The sequence below is a fragment of the Astyanax mexicanus genome, chromosome 2 (genome assembly GCF_023375975.1).
Source record: "Astyanax mexicanus isolate ESR-SI-001 chromosome 2, AstMex3_surface, whole genome shotgun sequence".
NCBI classification, from domain to species: domain Eukaryota; kingdom Metazoa; phylum Chordata; class Actinopteri; order Characiformes; family Acestrorhamphidae; genus Astyanax; species Astyanax mexicanus.
The window spans coordinates 50,933,746-50,951,578 of record NC_064409.1 but is presented as its reverse complement, the minus strand read 5'-3'; the positions used below and the strand labels follow the sequence as shown (position 1 = coordinate 50,951,578).

Sequence of the window (17,833 nt, the reverse complement as noted above, 5' to 3'; positions counted from 1 at the left end):
TGTAATGGTTGCAAAAACAAACAACTTTTTAAAATATTGTTAAATGCATTAATTGTACCTGCTGACCAGGAGGGAATGGTCTGTATGGTCTGTGGGCAAAGGGGCCACCTGCAGTCTATATGTGCACATGCCTGCAGGGCAGAACATGAAGATATCACAGTTAATCTGATAAAGCAGCAGCAACACTGCAGACAAAAACCTGTTTTTAGTTAAACAGGTGATGCACTGGAATGGTCTCATTAGGAACAACTGGTAGTTTTGAATCCCAAAAACATGCATTTGGTGTGACTTTTTTGTGTGTATAGTATATTATGTCTGTTGTATTAAAGTCTACAGTCAGCTGAAAGCCATGTTCATGTTTTGAATAAGCAGTGCCTGTTAAAGTGCACAATGCACAAAAAATTAAAAGTATGTCTTTTTGTTGATGTGGAATTACTTATTGGATAAGTCTGAACTACAGCTGGCTGCGTCTGGGTTCATTTAGAGGTGACCCCAGAGTTTTAACATTGTGTGTCTAAGGAATGAGTCACCAAACAAGTTCGATTTACACAATGTTCCTCTTACCCAAACACAGTCAGCCAGCCAAGACATGCTCAGTGTCTGAAGCTTCTTCTTTAGTCTCGCACTGCCGGTGTCAGGTCATTCATTACTGTTATGGAGAGGTAATGAAAGTTCACAGTATTTTTGTTTGATTTTTCGTTTTACCTTAACGTGATAAAAGACAATTCGTTATTACAGTGAAAATTAGACAATATTGTTAAAACTACAGTGTTATAAATCAAATGTGACAGTTTGCAGGTGGGCCTGTCACAATAACAATTTATGGTACAATATATTATAACAGAAATAATTGTGATCAATGGTATTCTGGTGATTTTAAAGTTCATATTATTTTGTTTCTAAACTGAAAGCAGAAGGGTTAAAATGTTGTGTTTAATGGTACCAGTGTGCTGGAATGACCATTCCTACTAAGCATAATATATTCATGGTAAAATTTGGTGTTTTGGGTTGTTTTTTTGCGGGATTTCTTCTGGCCACGTCACACGTCTTTACGTACTTACATCACACTTACAGCCTCTGAAAGATGATCCGGCTTAGTTTTACATTTCGTTCACACTGCAGAGACGCTCCACCTCCCACTGTTCTTTATGGCTTTGGGCGGCAGTAGCTAAAAGAGATATTTTTAATTTAATGCAAATGAGAAGCTAGTTTCGTTAGGTGGTAATCAATCAGCACCATGCGGACCACACAAACCACAGGCTGAACTACAGAATGAAAAAAAAGGAGGAGAAGTTGATTTCAGACTTTACTGTGCTCTACATTACCTCTGTGTTACAGAGACGGAGGACCTGACCTGGTCCTGAGCTGGATACTATAGCAGGGTTCACCGGGGGATAAAATAATGAATTTCAATAAACTAGCTTGAGTGGTGGAGAAAGCAATTGGCAACGATGCCGCGTTGCTGCAGTGTAAACGTATTGTTACTAAACACGAGCGGCTGGGTGAGAAATGTAGACCTCAATAGGGGAAACTCAGACCTCAGTAGGTCATTCACTCATATTAATAACAATGAAGAGTCCGCGCTAAAACCGGGATTAATATTGCACTGGCATTTGAACAGTGGAGAGAGAAAGCTTGGCGATCTAAAAGGGTTTAAAAGGCATGAGCTATTTCAGTTATTTGGCTTTTACTACTAGCTTTTAAAACACTGTGGATTTGATTGCCTGTAACATAGCGTAGCTGCCCTAGTAGCTTGCTAGATACATATACAATAAGTCTGACTCGCCCCCTAGTGGCTACAGAGCTTCATATAATTCTGAACGTGCTATACAGAACATATAAACATTTGCCCTCTACTAATAATTTTTTATTGCTCTTACAGTGCTATGAATAATTAAATATGTTAATATAACTTTAGATACTAATATATATAATATTATTATTGCTACTTTTCGAGTTTAGCCTAGCCTATTGTTCTTCCTCTGCCTGTTTATGACCCACACTTTTCTTGAATAAGATTTTGGATTTCCCTTTGTGTTTTTGTTATATTACATAAAAAACACACCTTTTTGAAACGCCACACCTATCTCATCCTGCTTGTCCTGGCCCATTTGTGACAATGATTAATTGGTGCTAAAAAAAATAGCATGTTAAAGCTTCCAGATTAATTTAGACATTTAGACTCTATATTTTATTGTTTTTTATCATCTTATTTTTTCCTTTCTTTTGTTACTAGAATTTCCCTCTGTGATCAATAAAGTATCTGTCGGTCCGTCCGTCCATCCATCCAATTGTGTGTGTTCATGTGTTAAAGTTGACAGCACTAGCTTATACACAAAGTTGGTATACCATCTTATTTATGTTAAATGACTTTTCTGCCTTAGGAAAAATAATGAACAATATTGATGTCAGCTAAAATAATTGAGTTGAAGTGAATATATTGTACGATAAAACGCCAATGTGTGACAGGTCAATTTGCAGGTATAACATTGCAGTGAGATGCCAAGGTGTAAAGCACTTCCTAGAAAACATGTCCACCCAAGAATATACACTGACATTGGACAGCAGTATTTACTGCATTTTTCTGAAGTAACACACAAAAAAGGTTTTTGTGCAGCTGCATGAGAGGAAAAATCTTTTTACAAACAACAAACAGATATTAGCAGGTCAATATGATTGTGGATTAGACCTTGAAGTGGGGAGATTGGGATTTGTTATGGGCAAAAATGAAAGGGAGCTTAAAAATAAAGTCTAAGAGTAAAGAAGGATGAAAAGAAAATGACAAACAAATGAGTGTATAATGTGCCTGCTAACATTGCTCTCGATGTACAAACTAACATATTACAGTAGATCTGAAATTAATATCTGAAATCAATCAAGCAGAGGTAAAGTAGAGTGACGTAGAATTTTGAATCCTATTCATTCCTAAAAAAATACAGATTTTTGTGAAGTTTAAAAGAAAAAAGTGAGGGATGAGTTACATAGTGTAAAGCTGGCAGAAAAATAATAATAAGAAAAATATATTACATTTTAATTGCTGAAAACCCTAGTTTGGGAACGCCCACACAACTATAGGTTATGATTTGTTATCTTCAAAGTGAGTTTGAACAGTAGACAGGGTTTTTATTGCAAGCTCATTAATATTGAAGTTAGAATGAGGCTTCATATTGGATGTCGGATGGATGGGATATTTAATTTCCAAAGTCGGCCGTGTATTTAACTTTCCTCAATCTGCAGTGTCAGGTGTGTAATGGTAATATGTCATAGAAGGCATTACATCCCACAGTGGACAGAGCAGTAGGTGATAATGATCTGAACCGGCAGCATCTGATTAGAATTGTCCGCAGAAAGAGACAAGTAAAGAAATCAGATCCACATTCAGCTCAGTAGACTCCACATGCATATTTGTCAGGTCAGTGTAACAACCTTTAGCTTCAGTGGGACATGGCAAAAGTCACGGGACACAATTCTGGTTCCTGCCCCATAACACACTCTTTTGGGAAATCTAATGCAAGAGCAAAGCACTCTACTTGCAATGCTTGCCCCAACATGTGTGTCTATATATGCTTGAACACATCCCCCGGCCGACCGTAACGTTTCATCTTATTACCCTCATTTATCACAACGAAACACTCTACACGCTGTCCATTGTCAAACCTGCCATTATCGCCATTTAAACCAACAGTACTCTATATTCAAATGATAGAGTTACAAAGCCGGAGACATTCTTCTTCCTGACTAAGGGAATACACTGTTATTCATTATTTACCTTGGCAACGAGCCGTGTGTGTTTAACATAAAGAACATGCAGACTGGAAAAATCAGAAATGAAATTCGATACAACTGCATTGCACTGAGCCTGAATCAAAATGTTAGTGAGGTTCTTCATTTCAGGCAAAGGTCAATAAGAATCTAATAACGACTCAAGCTATAGCCTGCAGCACCCCCTATTGGACATATTGTAAAAAGACACATACACACACACACCAAATATAGATCAAACATGCATTGGCTCTTTATTTCTCAATACTGCTTCCACATTATGGATATTCTACTCCAAGGAATAAATATATCTCTATATCACTGTCCTAGTAATTTTACATTGCTCCTGAACTAAATAAAGACTGTTGTGGTTATCACATATTATTTAACAACCTTCAAAAATGATATGTGATAAAATGATATGTAAAGGGATTAATCAATGCCATAAGCATTACTTTAAAATAATATATCAAATATTGTTTTATGTAATACATTGTGTAGTGATTGTATCTAATCTTTAAACCAATTAAAGTGTATCTGAAAAAAACATGTAATGTTAAATATGTACTGGAAGCAATAAGAGGGAGATTCCCGCTACCTTAAGGAGAGGTGGGATGTTCAGAGTTTATCAAAAGCTTGCAGTTATTACAGGTTTGAATAACATATTATGATTAAAGCATATCAAATCCTGATATTAAGAATCAAGTTTTCCCTTTATAAGAAACTTTACAAAATAAAGGAAATGCAGAAACCATAGCAGTTTATAAAGCAGTTTATTAGTCATATCTGTCTAAACAATGTGTGTTTGACAGTTACAAAATCTCTTCTGTACATTGTGAACATATATGTTTTCCTCCAGATAAAATTCTTCTATGTTTCTGTACAAAATATCACACAAATAAATACATAAATGTAAATATGTACCTGAAAGCACACTGTACATTTCTCTGTTCAACTACATTCACTCCTATGTCCTCTAGAACGTTTTACCATGCCTGAAATGCTAGAGCATATTTCAAGTACATCACTATACGTAACCTTTTCCTACAACACCGTTTAGTACATCGAGAGCAACGTTAGCAGGCACATTATCATACAGTGACAGGCTAAATTATTTTACTAATAATTTATTTGCATGGTTTCCATTATTTCAAACACCTCATGCTTTGAGTCTTTGAGACGGGACCACGCTGCAGTTCTGTCTGGTCCTGTGGTCCATTCAGTTCAGTCTGAGTTGGCCTTCTGAAACATTCTTATACTTTTTTATAATTGCACAAGACATTATCCACACCCACACACATCACTGACAATACACTGACCCTTCATCCATATTAGTCTCAGTGGAGCTGCCAAACAGACACATAATGACACTCATATATCATTAAGGCAAATCCATTGTTTGAGGTGAAATGAATGGCTGATGAATGTTACGTGAAATGTACTCCTTCACTATGCAGTTTCTCCAAGCAGACATCTTGGACTAACCTCTCTGGGTGAACAGTAAACAGACACTGGCACCATGGTCACTTGAAAGGCAAAAGGTAGACTAGAAATGATTAGAACATGAAATGTTGAAGGAAATGACAACATGTCCATTTGTTCTTAGTCTCTTGGTCTTGGTGGAGAATGATGTCAAAGACAGTCTGAAGTAAAGAAAAAAGGTACTTTTCCCATATATTAATAATAAGCACCATCATCAGACAGGTCGTTAAACCTTCAGATCCAATTAAAGACATACTGTTAGTGTCCAATTAGGCCAGACGAGTCAGGAAAGTCAAGGCCAACAGTCTTCGTTCCTGTTATATTTGCTGTGCTGTTAGTCAGTAGTGCAGAAGTTGCAGGCCTGTCTCTGGCGCCCTCTATCGGCCCATTGGCTAAGTGCCACTACGGCTTCTACTACAGTGGATCAGTAGATTCTCCATTCCAGGGTAACAAGCCAGCACAGTAATTCCTCACACCCATTAAAGGCTGGATAACAAAAGCACAGGTTTCCTCCCTGTGTTACCTATAAACAAACACAGACGCAAAGAACACCACATAAGAAAACACAAAAAGGCAACTAGTATTTTCACAGAGTATATTGCTCCACAGAGTATATTGCAGTTCTACAATTACAGAGTGTAGTTATTCTGTTTCTCTGCATACTTTATTATTATTTTCAACACTGTAGTGACACTGACATGCTCGTGGTGTGTTAGTTTGTGATGTACCAATACAAGTTGATGGATCAGGCACAGCAGTTGGTCAAATGTATGCACACAGCTTCTCATTCAATGTTTTTATTATTTTACTACATTGTACATCAATACTGAGGTCATCGAAGTCATCCAGACTATGAAGGAACCCATAAGGATTAGAACTATTTAGTAGGGCTATTCACTGTATATCAACTCTACCTTTTTAAAACACAATGGATGCTCTCAAACACATTAAGAGGGTAAGAAATTAAAGTACCGTATTTTACGTACTATATGGCGCACTTAAAATGCTTTCATTTACCTTTTATTTCGATGCGCCTTACGTATGAATTTTACCAGTCAGGTTGTATGGAGCAGTAAAGCCACTCCGCTAAGGTACAGCGTTATACAGGAGTTTCAGTTTAGTTCTCCAGCACTGAGGCTGGAGTAGTATAACATTGGCTGCTAACTGCGCATCCAGTATTATCTGTCTGTACCCTGCCCCTAACCCCAGATAGCACTGCTGGAGCAGCATTAGCATTGTATCGCACTGTAGTCTGCGTATTTTCCTTGTTAAAATAGGCTACATGGGACAAGCACTCAGGGTCCCTTAGTGTAGTGCTGTCAGTTAGCGGCTAATGCTAATGCTCTAACTTTACTGGAAATATGTAAATCTAGGTTTACTGGAAATAAAGGGAAGTGCTTTATGCACCCAAATAAACAGTTTTCAGGAGAGAAATCTGTGTAGATTAACATCCAGCACTCATTTGACATGTCTGACTCTGACTTGTCTGAGTTTCTTTAAGAATTACTAGTTTTGTCTACTTAACTTAACTTATCTTAGCTTTACAGGTCTTGCCATTTAGAAGCAAAACATGGCAACACCCTGTTCATACTAATAGTTACTAGTCTTGCATAAAATGCACCTCATAATCTGATGTGCCATATAGTGCGAAAAATACGGTAATTAATTCAACAGCACAGTTCAGCAAAGTTGTTAACTAAAAACCATTCCAAGTGATTCTATCTCATAGAACTGGCCGAGAAAATGCCAAAATGTGCAAGACTGTCATCCATGCAAAAGGTGCAACTTTGAAGAACCCAAAATATAAAATACTTTCTAGCTTGCTTAACACTTTGTATTTCTTCACAGTATGGATCACTTTAGTATTAATCTACAATGCTTACATTTTGAAAATAATGACAAAACATTTAGAATTTAAGATGTGTCCAAATTTTTGACTGGTAGTGTATATAAAGAATGAGTGGAGAGAACGTAGATGTAGGTTGTATGCACTGTGAGAGCATCGTAAGTAAAAACAGCATGTACAGTATTGTATATGCAGTATGTACAGTAACTGTGTGGAGAACAGTAGGGTAGAATGAGACAATATGAATAGTGCAATGATACGAAATACTGCTTATCAGATTTGCACTAAATAGTAAATGTATTAAATAACTTATTTTGGACAAAAACACTGTATAAGGTTACAGATGCTAACTATTGTAGCTACTGCAGCTCACCTCTCTCTCATAGGTAAGGTAGGCTGTGTGTTGAGGAAGGATAGCTGTTGCTCCAGACTGCAAACTCGAAAGGCCAGGTAACATGATGACATAATGAGCAGGATTATACTGTGGAGATGCACACATAAAATACACACGTGAATATACACACGCAATATACACGCTACAATTAATTGTGTAATTGTAAACCACAATGCATTGTATTTAAAAAGCTGACTAAAACTACAAATTAAATAAACAGTTCCTTAAAGCATATTGCAAAACAACGACCACAATTTGAGACATTATATAATAACATTAAAGTAACACCACATCCAAATATACCCCAAAATGGCCAGGAGAGGGCAGAAGAATACATAAAAAATATGCAATACACATAATTATAATAGTAATAACATAAAATAAAAATCTTCTTTACTTCTAACTCAATTTTTAAGACTCTCTGGATATATGTAGTTGAGGGTACATACAGCAGGATGAAGAATTTGAGTAGCTGGTACTCCATGTGGCCTAGCTCAGGTACGGGCTCGGTCAGCAGAATCTTCTCAGCCTCTAAATGCCTCTCTGAACACCACACACAGCACAGAAACAAAAGGGCACACTATTAGAACACAACACATCAAATACACATCTTGAATTTGGTCATTTGGGGCATAAAGGCCATCAATAATCATGCTCGTTGTCTACAAAAATGTCTACAGCTGCAAATTATTTGCATTATTTTCTTAAAATATACCTACTATATTTTCTATATTATTCTATACTATATTATTAGGCACATTTTAAGCAACACTAGTAAGTGGTGTCGCCATGTTTCCCTTCTAATTCAGCAGGTCTGGCACTGTGGGAGCCTAGGCAAACAAAACGGTAATTCTTTAAAATATTTTTTTTTTTTTTTTAAATGTCAAACGAGCGCTGGATGATTTTTCTCCTAAAAACTGTTTATTTGGGTGAGTAAAACACTTCTGTTTATTTACAGTAAGCTTAGATTTCCTCTATTTTAGTGCGGTTAGCAGCAGGATACAGTCCAATATATTCATCTCTGAATGGCAAAAGTGCTAGTGCTTAGCACTGTTAGCAGCTAATGCTAATACTGCTTCAGTCTCAGTGCTGGACAACTAAACTGAAACTCCTGTATAATGCTGCACTTCAGCAAAGTGGCTTTAGTGTTTCTTACAACCTGACTGGTAGAATTCAAACATAAGGTGCACTGACTTTTTGGAAAAATTAAGGTGCGCCTTATCATGCAAAAAATCCTTTTCATAACTTATTTGTCTCTTCCATAGTTCGCATTTCATGTGGCCAACTAGCCTCTTCCAACACACTCACTGAAAATGACTAAGATATTTCATACTGAATTGAATGGAAGGAATTGCATTAAAAATTGTACCTTGCTTGTTTTTTTTTATCTTTAGTCTGCTCTGTACATTTTTGTAGTTCCCTGTTATCATCTAACACCAACTATAAGTCAGAGATTGTTGTCAGAGCTTGTTAATGAGCTCATTAGCTGGATCAGGTGTGTTGGGAGTAAGGTAAACAGTAAATGGGCGGGCATTCAGGATGACGATCAAGGCTAAAACAAAAGGCTTACAAGGCAGCAGTCATCTGCAAAGGTGTTAAAAGCATTATGTAGCATATTTTCCTTAAAATAACAGCTTTAAAATGATGTCTCTATTACAGCACTCTGAGACTTGCTCACTGCTAACTATGTAACTATGCACTATGTAACTTTGGTGAAGGGCAGGACAATGCTTTTGAGAACCGTAGAATGCTGTTGTGTAAAATCCTATAATATAACCTTACCACTTCTATGATGGTTCTGTATATCTTAGCTTGTCCAGAAATGCAGATGTACAGTATGTCCTGTAGGGATGCATAAAATACTAATTCTCACATAATGCTGCTTTAAATGATATCTTCCTAAATGTTACTTTGCTTTTATCATTGTGTTTTGGAGATATTAAAATGTCAGCCAGGCACTTCAGAAGATCTGTGCTGGAAATGGAGTAGAAATGCTTAGACTTTACACTACTGCCAATCTTATTCAGTAAAGAGAGGGAGTGAAGGGAATAACACTTTCTTGTGAATGTTTTTTTACACTAGAGGCCTTCAAATATTTCTCACAATCTCTGTTAGTATGGTAAGAGTTTCAGGGTAACCACTGCTTCTATCAGGAACAACACATTTTACTGCAAGTCCTTTTAATATAAATAAATATTTAGAGTTTAATGAGTTTTCTGTACTGAAATAATTTTTTGAGAAACGAGCCAGATGTACAGGATGAGTTAATAGATAATGATGCTAGAAAGCCATTATTTACCTTTGGTTAACATTTGACACTAAAAACATGACTCTACTACAGTCCTAGAGCACCAGTTTCACATTTCACTGTACTCTAATTTGCTTATCTACTAGAGATTTCAGCTGTGTGCTTTGCCTGCATGCAAACATCTGCAGTAAAAAAGTAGCAGTAGCATACCATGGGTGACTGTATTTGACTGTATTGGACACATATAAAGGAAATACAATAACTCTGTGAATATGTGGATTATTACCTGTACATTACCCACAAATCTTGTCATTAAATCTTAGCTTTACCATTTTCAAAGGAAGGCCAGTACTGACAGTCACCATCCATCACCTAGTTTATCTAATCAGTCCTTCATTAAAGGAAATCAGATTAGCTGTTGGTGGAACTAAACAATCAATACATTGGCTGGCTGAAGTTCAGAGAGAAACCAGCAACCAAACATGGGTATAGCTAAACAACATGCACTATATGTCAACACATTCTGATACTGAACTGATATGAATTTATGTATATTGATTTAAAATGCAATTTATTGGCAAATCAAGGGCATATTGCTGAAATAAGTTAGAAAAAGATTTTGCATAGTATAAAATATATTTTCAGTGGAAGTCCACAGCAGTTCCTAGATGAATTATAATTTCTTTTAAACCCATTTAACTGAAATAAGGCTGAATGTGAAATATACTCTTTATGAGAAAGTTTAAACGTGTCGATGCTTCAGTCATAGCTTTACTAGGAACTAGGAATGGTGTGGTAGTTTAGTAGTTTTTATAATACCCTCAAGTGGGGTATCAGTGGGGAATGGAGCATCTCCTGCACTGAGGCTGCTGGTGGAGTTTCCCAAAAGATCTGGCAGCGAGGAGGAGACAGAAGGGATGGAAGGCTTCCTGCGCCATTTTAACACTGGGGGGAAATCAGTGGTCACTGGGAACTCATCCTGAGAGAGAGAGAAAAATAGATACAGTGGAGGATATGAATTTGTTAAACCTGTAAAACAACGATTGAGAATGTACACCAGTAGCCCTATTTTTTAGCTATATATAGGTGAGCTCTCAATTGTGCACCTTGCATGGCTTAAAACGTGCCAAAAACATGTACTAATTTATTTAATTATTCATGGGTGTTTTGGCGTAACACCAAATAACCAGTCAAAACACCATGACTTTGGCAGATTGGTATTTTCCTTCTCAGCAGAGGAAACTGACCTGCATGTTCACGCTGTAATAGTGCGTGAACAGCTTTTTCTTTTGTATTCTGTTTATTGCTGAAGTAAAAGTTGGTTTGTGGACTGCTGTGTGTCGTTGTGTGGGTGTGTGTGTAATGAGCAGCACCTTAATTGCCAGTATCGCAATGAACATCCGACGGTTAACTATGGTCAGGGTTGTAATCAGACAGTTGTGCACATGTGTTCTGTTGCAAAGATTGAAACACCTAAATTTACCTGAACACACCTTACTTTCAAAAAATCAATCCCACTGGCCTAGATATGTTCATAAGCAACACTGAACAATGAGATAACAATGTTACACGTTTTGCGCAGGATGTACGATTATGGAGAGGAATTAGTGCCAAATTGAAAAGCCAACACTACTATGACAAAATGTTAATCTAATCCACAAAAAGCATTGGTATTTCTCACTAACAGAAAATGTACCAAATGAAATGGCAATCCACTATTACATTGCATTTCACTGCACTGGATCTTTTTAATGAAAAACATTTACAAAAATTGACATTTTTCAAAAACAATACAGTGGATACAAAGTAATAGTATGCATGAGGTTTTTCAATCTGGATTTAGACAAAACCATAGTACTGAAACAGCTCTACTTAGAGTAACTAATGATTTACTTTCAGCTCTTGATAGGGGCAGTAATGCCATCCTTGTACTGCTAGATCTAAGTGCTGCCTTTGACACCATAGATCACGCTATTCTACTTGATAGGTTAGAAAATCTTATAGGAATTAAAGGATCAGCCCTCACCTGGTTCAGATCTTATCTGAGAGATCGATTCCAGTGTGTTTACTTAAATAACAAATGCTCTTATCAGTCTAGAGTAAAATATGGTGTCCCTCAAGGATCAATACTGGGTCCATTACTCTTTACTCTTTATATGCTACCACTGGGTAAAATTATCCGTAGGCATGGTATTAACTTTCACTGCTATGCTGATGACACGCAACTTTACATATCTGCTAAACCCAACGAGGAGCTCTGTACAAATCAAATAACAGACTGTATTAAAGACATTAAAAATTGGATGACACACAACTTTCTCTTACTTAATTCTGATAAAACTGAGGTCCTTCTATTAGGTCCTAATATTGATAAAAACATAAATGTTAATACTGTAGACATAGACGGTCACTTAATTATACCTGGTAAAACTGTGAGAAACCTTGGGGTCATCTTTGACCCAATTCTTTCGTTTGATGCTCACATATGTAGCATAGTCAAAATTGCATTCTTCCACTTAAGAAATATAGCTAAAATCCACAGTATACTCTCTCTGGAAGATGCTGAGAAGCTGGTACATGCATTCATAACCTCCAGGCTGGACTACTGCAACGCGTTGTTGGCTGGAAGTCCACATAAATTACTCAATAAACTCCAGCTAGTTCAGAATGCAGCCGCAAGAGTGCTTACCAGAGCTAGAAACTCTGATCACATTACACCTATTCTTTCATCCCTACATTGGCTACCTGTTAGATTTCGTATAGATTATAAAATACTTCTCCTGACGTATAAATCCCTCAATGGTCTGGCCCCGCATTATCTACAGGAACTCCTTACTCCTTACAATCCGCAGCGTTCACTCCGCTCCCAAGACGCTGGCCTGTTATTAGTCCCACGTATTAGAAAAAACTATGCAGGAGGAAGAGCGTTTTTTTATAAAGCTCCCCAACTTTGGAATAGCCTCCCTATTAATATACGGGACTCAGACACACTCTCAATCTTTAAATCTAGACTCAAAACATTTCTATTTGCTCAAACTTTTAAGTAATGTCTCATTACAATTTTCTTCCTCTTACAGCTTATCCAGCATATATAAACCCTGTCCTAATCATCTGCTTTCTCTTTCTCTCCCCATGTCCTGAGCTGCTGCTACCAGTGCCCATCCCACTCCAGCAGAGTTTCATAAAACCATTCTAACCCCTTTCTCTTCCCTCCCCTCTCTGTTCTCTCTCTCTATCTTTCTCACATGTGCTGAGACGCCTGGCCGGCCGGTCTTCCTGGATGTGTCCGTCTGTGGTTCCAGCTTTCAGGAATCAGCCCTGTCCTTCTACTCATCAGAATTATTTCACAACCCTTCTAACTTCTGCTTTTTTTCTCTTCCTTTCCTTTCTGTTTTCTCTATCTATCTCTTTTACATGTATGGAGATGCTGTTCCTGATGTTCCCAGCCTGGCTCTCCACTGCCCGCTGTGTTGTTCTCCGGCTCTGCAACCCTGCACTGATTACCATTAACACACTCAGTATCTGTTTCTGTATTAGCCATAGCTCTATAGTTTGTACCCATCACATTCTTATATTCATAAATTAGTACCTGTTATATTAGCCATAGTTCACATTAATTCTCTGTACTGTTTTTGTTCTGTTATTTGTTTGTTGTTTGTTGTTTGTTTGTACTGAGCGGGTCAACCCGAGTAGGATGGGTTCCTCGGACTGAGTCTTGGTTCCTTCCAAGGTTTCTTCCTCTTAAAGGGAGTTTTTGCTTGCCACTGTGTCACCATAAAATTGGCATCTCTGTGGTGCTGCTCATAAGAGGCGTGGACCTGTTTTTCCTGTAAAGCGGCTTTGTGACAACCTTTGTTGTAAAAAGCGCTATATAAATAAAATTGAAATAAAAAAATAAAATTGATTTGTATTTTGGCAGAAAGTCAGAATCTGGCACAACACTGATGCTGACTGATGGTAACAGCATGAATACAGGAAACCTATTCATAATCATTTTGTATTTCCCTGAACTGGATATATATCCCATCTAGGAACACATCAGAAAGTGTCTTAAACCTGTTTAAAAAACATGTCCCTGACTTGAACAAAAAGCCTGTTTATCAGATCTGAATCACTTCAACCTGGTAATGTGACTGTAGCCCTTAAGGGTTTCATGTGGTATCATGATTCTTTATACAATAGAATCATTGCCTTTACTAAAGAAGCCCTGAAGTACTCTCTAATATTTTTTATAAGTGTATTAAACCTTGATGACAAGGCTCACATTTTAGGTATTAACTATTTTGTCTTGTTACTGAAGTCTTAAAATAAAATAAAAAAATATTATGACAGCGACCCAATACCCCCATTGATAAAACACAAAGTACAGAAGAGCAAACACCAAATGTGCCATAGAGGAAGACCTTTAAGTCCCTATACATTTTTAAAAATTTAAATAACCGGTTGAGTCTATATGACACCCATCCATTAACATCCGTACTTTCACAGTTGTATGTACCCACACACAGAAATATTATGGGTAGGATATAGTTGGTTCAGTCAACAGTCACTGCCAGCACATCAAGCAAACAGACACAGCTGAACCCAGACTGAGTCAACAGTGTTGTGTAAAGTGTAGCAGGATGTTCTATAAATACATGATGGAAACAGACTGTAGTTGTGTGAGTGTGTGAAAGTAACAGACTGTATTTTACTTAATGCATTGTGAATATGGGGATCAGGGTTTCTTACAGTTGACAGTGAGCCAGGCTCCTCCAGAAACTGCTTTAGACTCAGACTCTTCTTGCCGTTGACCTGCGGAGCAAAAGTTACACTATAGTGAAAACAATACATTTCAGATACATCTCATATTCTGATGCTTAATATTAGAAGAATCATTTTTTTGCAGACAAATTGCTAATGCATGATCATTCATATCAACAGGAAATCAAAGATGGGTTGCATCACATTCCCAGAAGGCATCCAACAAGCCAACAGTTACCTGCAGATGAGTGCAGATTCTCCTGAGGACATCATAAACGCTGTCCCGAGACAAAAGTGACACAAAAACATACTGTGGAAACAAAGTAAAGAGATGTTTGAGACCTGGGTTACTCTCAAGACATGCTGTAAGTCCTTACCAGTATAAGAACACTGTAAATATTAATTTTATATTGTAAATATTGTATGTGCTGAATGAACAATCAAATACTTTACATGGTCAATGCATAACTGTTGATTTTATGATATGAAAGAACACAGTGATACTTGTGTAAAATGATTATTTAATGTTATGGAACAACTAAGGTGAATGATCCAGTGTGTTTGAACTCTTCGCATTGCATCATCAGTGTTTCGATAGGTGGCCGTTTGTTCCAGTTACCCTTATTGGCCTTTTAGTTTGTATACACTCAGCTGGCAAATGTAAAGGGCAATGGAATTCACATGCTTTATGTATATGTGTGTGTGTGTGTGTGCACACAGTGTAGGTCCATATATTATACACAACCTTTTGGCTGGTGTCTGTAGTAATGGCCAACCCATTAGGGACCAGTCCAGCTGTTTTGTGTTTCTTCACTAGACGAACAGAAACAACAGGGATGGCCACCTGAGACAGACAGAAAGAAAGACAGAGAGACAGACAGACAAAGAGACAATGGTATTATATATTTTAAAAAGGAAATTCCAACTTTTAGCCAGGTCTAGTGAGTCATTCTTTCCTGTACTGTACTTTTCTTTCAACGCCATTTACTACAAGACAAAGGAAGATGTGGCCAGTAGAGACATAGTATATAAAACATCATACGCACTACTAAATATTATTATTTTATTGGACCACTTTTAGCTTTGATTTCAGCATGCATTCACTGTGGTATTGTTTCAGTAAGCTACTGCAATGTTACAAGATTTATATCAATCCAGTGTTGCATTAATTTTTCACCAAGATCTTGCTGATTGATGATGGTAGAGTCTGAGCGCGGCAGAAAGTCTTCTCCAGCACATCCCAAAGATTCTCAATGTCATTAAGATCTGGACTCTGTGGTGAACAATCCATGTGTGAAAATGATGATCTCATGCTGCCTAATTCACTCTCACAATTCCAGCCCCATGAATCCTGACATCATCAGTGCTGTCTTTATTATTGCTGTGATAATTCTAGTATTTTTTTATGATTATATGTACTGTTCACTCTTTAGTCAATGTTTTTATTTTGAGAGAAAAAAAAAAGAAGCGTAAAATGAGAATGCAGTTACTAAGACCAATGTCCTGTAGTCCAATTCAGTCAGACCTTTGCGCTCGAAGTAAAAACAAACAGAAAAAAATAGAACAAAATAAAAGTCTAAGCCTGCCAAAGAGCAAACAGCCAAAGAACGGCAGCAATAGGTTAGTAGTTTACAGGGTAAAAGGATTCTAAAGAAGGATAAGAGTCTAGAACATACCCAGATGTAAGTAATAATAGAATGTCCACCTTGGCTAATGTCTGACGCTTCTGTGCTTTTGTAAGCGAGTGTACTGAGATAAATTGGGAAAGCACATTTCACAAGTTCAACAAAACATATCAGTGCAATATGTAGTAATAAGGGCTGTTCCAGCTGGTAAGAACATGTTTCAGAATGAATGCTTAAAGCAACAGCAGAACAAAGTGTGCATGTGGAGTCATTAGGGTGTCTGAAGCAAGGTGATGTTCTAATGCTGGTGGAATTTAAGGCCGATTCTATACTATTTCCTTAAAGTGAAATGGATAAGGATGATTTTTACATCTGACATTTAATTTATCTAATACACATACTGTACACTGATTAAGCATTACATTATGTTCTTACTTCTACACCCACAGGGTTTAAAAACTCCAGCAGCACTGCTGTATCTGATGGACTCTAACACACCACCACCATGCCACTGTCACTGTGGGATGGTCCTGACCATTGAAGAACAGCGCAAAAGAGGATAATGAGTTATGCAGAGAAACAGATACAGGACTACAGCCTGTAATTACAGAACTACAATATGATCAATATAAGGGGTATAGAAACAAGGACATAATGTTATGCTTGATCTGTGTATACACTCTTAGCAAAGGGCTTTTATAATGGAACTAAAAAGCAACTCCCGAAAAATGTTGGTACTAAATAACTCTATAAAACATCCTAAAATTTGTGTTTGTATTTGAAGAATGATTTCAGTATCATGGTTTTATATAAAACAGATGCCTTACTATAGAACCCTTGCAGCATCTCTCTTTTTTTTTAAAAGAGCACACAGTGTAAAGCGCACAGAAAGTAAAAATGATGCCCTTTAGGGGAAATGTACACAGACTACATCCTCCACTGTCCAGAGCTCACCTTGATATCCTTGCCAAACAGGTTAGCGTAGAAGCAGAGCCAGTTACGGGAGATGTAGAGCCTTCCCTGCAGCAGGATGTCCCTCAGGAGAGCACACGAGTACACTAAGACAAACAGGGAGAGTGAAAATTAGACTTGTTGCACTTTCACTTCAAGTGAAGCTGATTCTAAAAAATAGCCCCACAGCTTTCAATTACAGACAGTTTTCCAGTTTACATACAGTATTACAGTGGAAATGCCTGAGAAATGTACTGTAACTAAAACATTTAAATAGAAATTAATAAGAAAAATTAATGGGATAAAAGCTCTATACATATTAAAATAAGTTTCAATATTTCAGATTTAATGTTATTTAAGTATATGCAATAGCCAACTTGTCACTATTTTTACACTTATAGCTAAAGGTGCATCAATTATTTTTATTAATGTCATAGAAAACCACTTCGAGTTCCTAAGGAACCATGTTTGTGTCAGAGGTGATTGAGAGGAGAAAATTGACATAAAATTAGATTTTTTAGACCTATAAAATGTCATTTACAAACATGGCTCTTTACAGAACCAAAAGTGGTTCTTTAATAATAGGCAGTTTCTGACCCGGACGCTGTCCTATTTGTAGCTGAACTTATAATTTATAATTTTAGCCTTTTTAGTCCAGGTAATAAACTACACATCTGACGATGTGTCTGCTAATCAATTCTGTGCATTATGATGATCACTGAGACTCAAATAAGTGACACACATACAGAAAAGACACAAAAAAACAGCGCTTGGAGAAAAAA

The 17,833-nt window shown here is 37.1% G+C and overlaps 1 protein-coding gene across 3 annotated transcripts in view; it reads right to left on the bottom strand.

Moving 5' to 3' along the window:
- Nucleotides 1-4,518: 4,518 nt before the first annotated feature.
- LOC103030744 (GRAM domain-containing protein 2A) overlaps nt 4,519-17,833 on the bottom strand; it is a 45,300-nt gene continuing 31,985 nt past the window's right edge. For 2 of the 3 annotated variants that reach the window (XM_049474501.1, XM_007244360.4), the window contains exons 5-12: nt 17,055-17,158; nt 15,221-15,319; nt 14,714-14,785; nt 14,464-14,526; nt 10,552-10,711; nt 7,934-8,027; nt 7,464-7,571; nt 4,519-5,767 (exon numbers count right to left, since the gene is read on the bottom strand). In XM_049474501.1, the coding sequence (XP_049330458.1) occupies nt 5,764-5,767; nt 7,464-7,571; nt 7,934-8,027; nt 10,552-10,711; nt 14,464-14,526; nt 14,714-14,785; nt 15,221-15,319; nt 17,055-17,158 (704 nt within the window). In that variant the 3' untranslated portion in view covers nt 4,519-5,763. Of the gene's footprint in view, nt 5,768-7,459; nt 7,572-7,933; nt 8,028-10,551; nt 10,712-14,463; nt 14,527-14,713; nt 14,786-15,220; nt 15,320-17,054; nt 17,159-17,833 lie in introns of those variants that run through there. The other variant, XM_022672364.2, reaches the window with a different exon arrangement.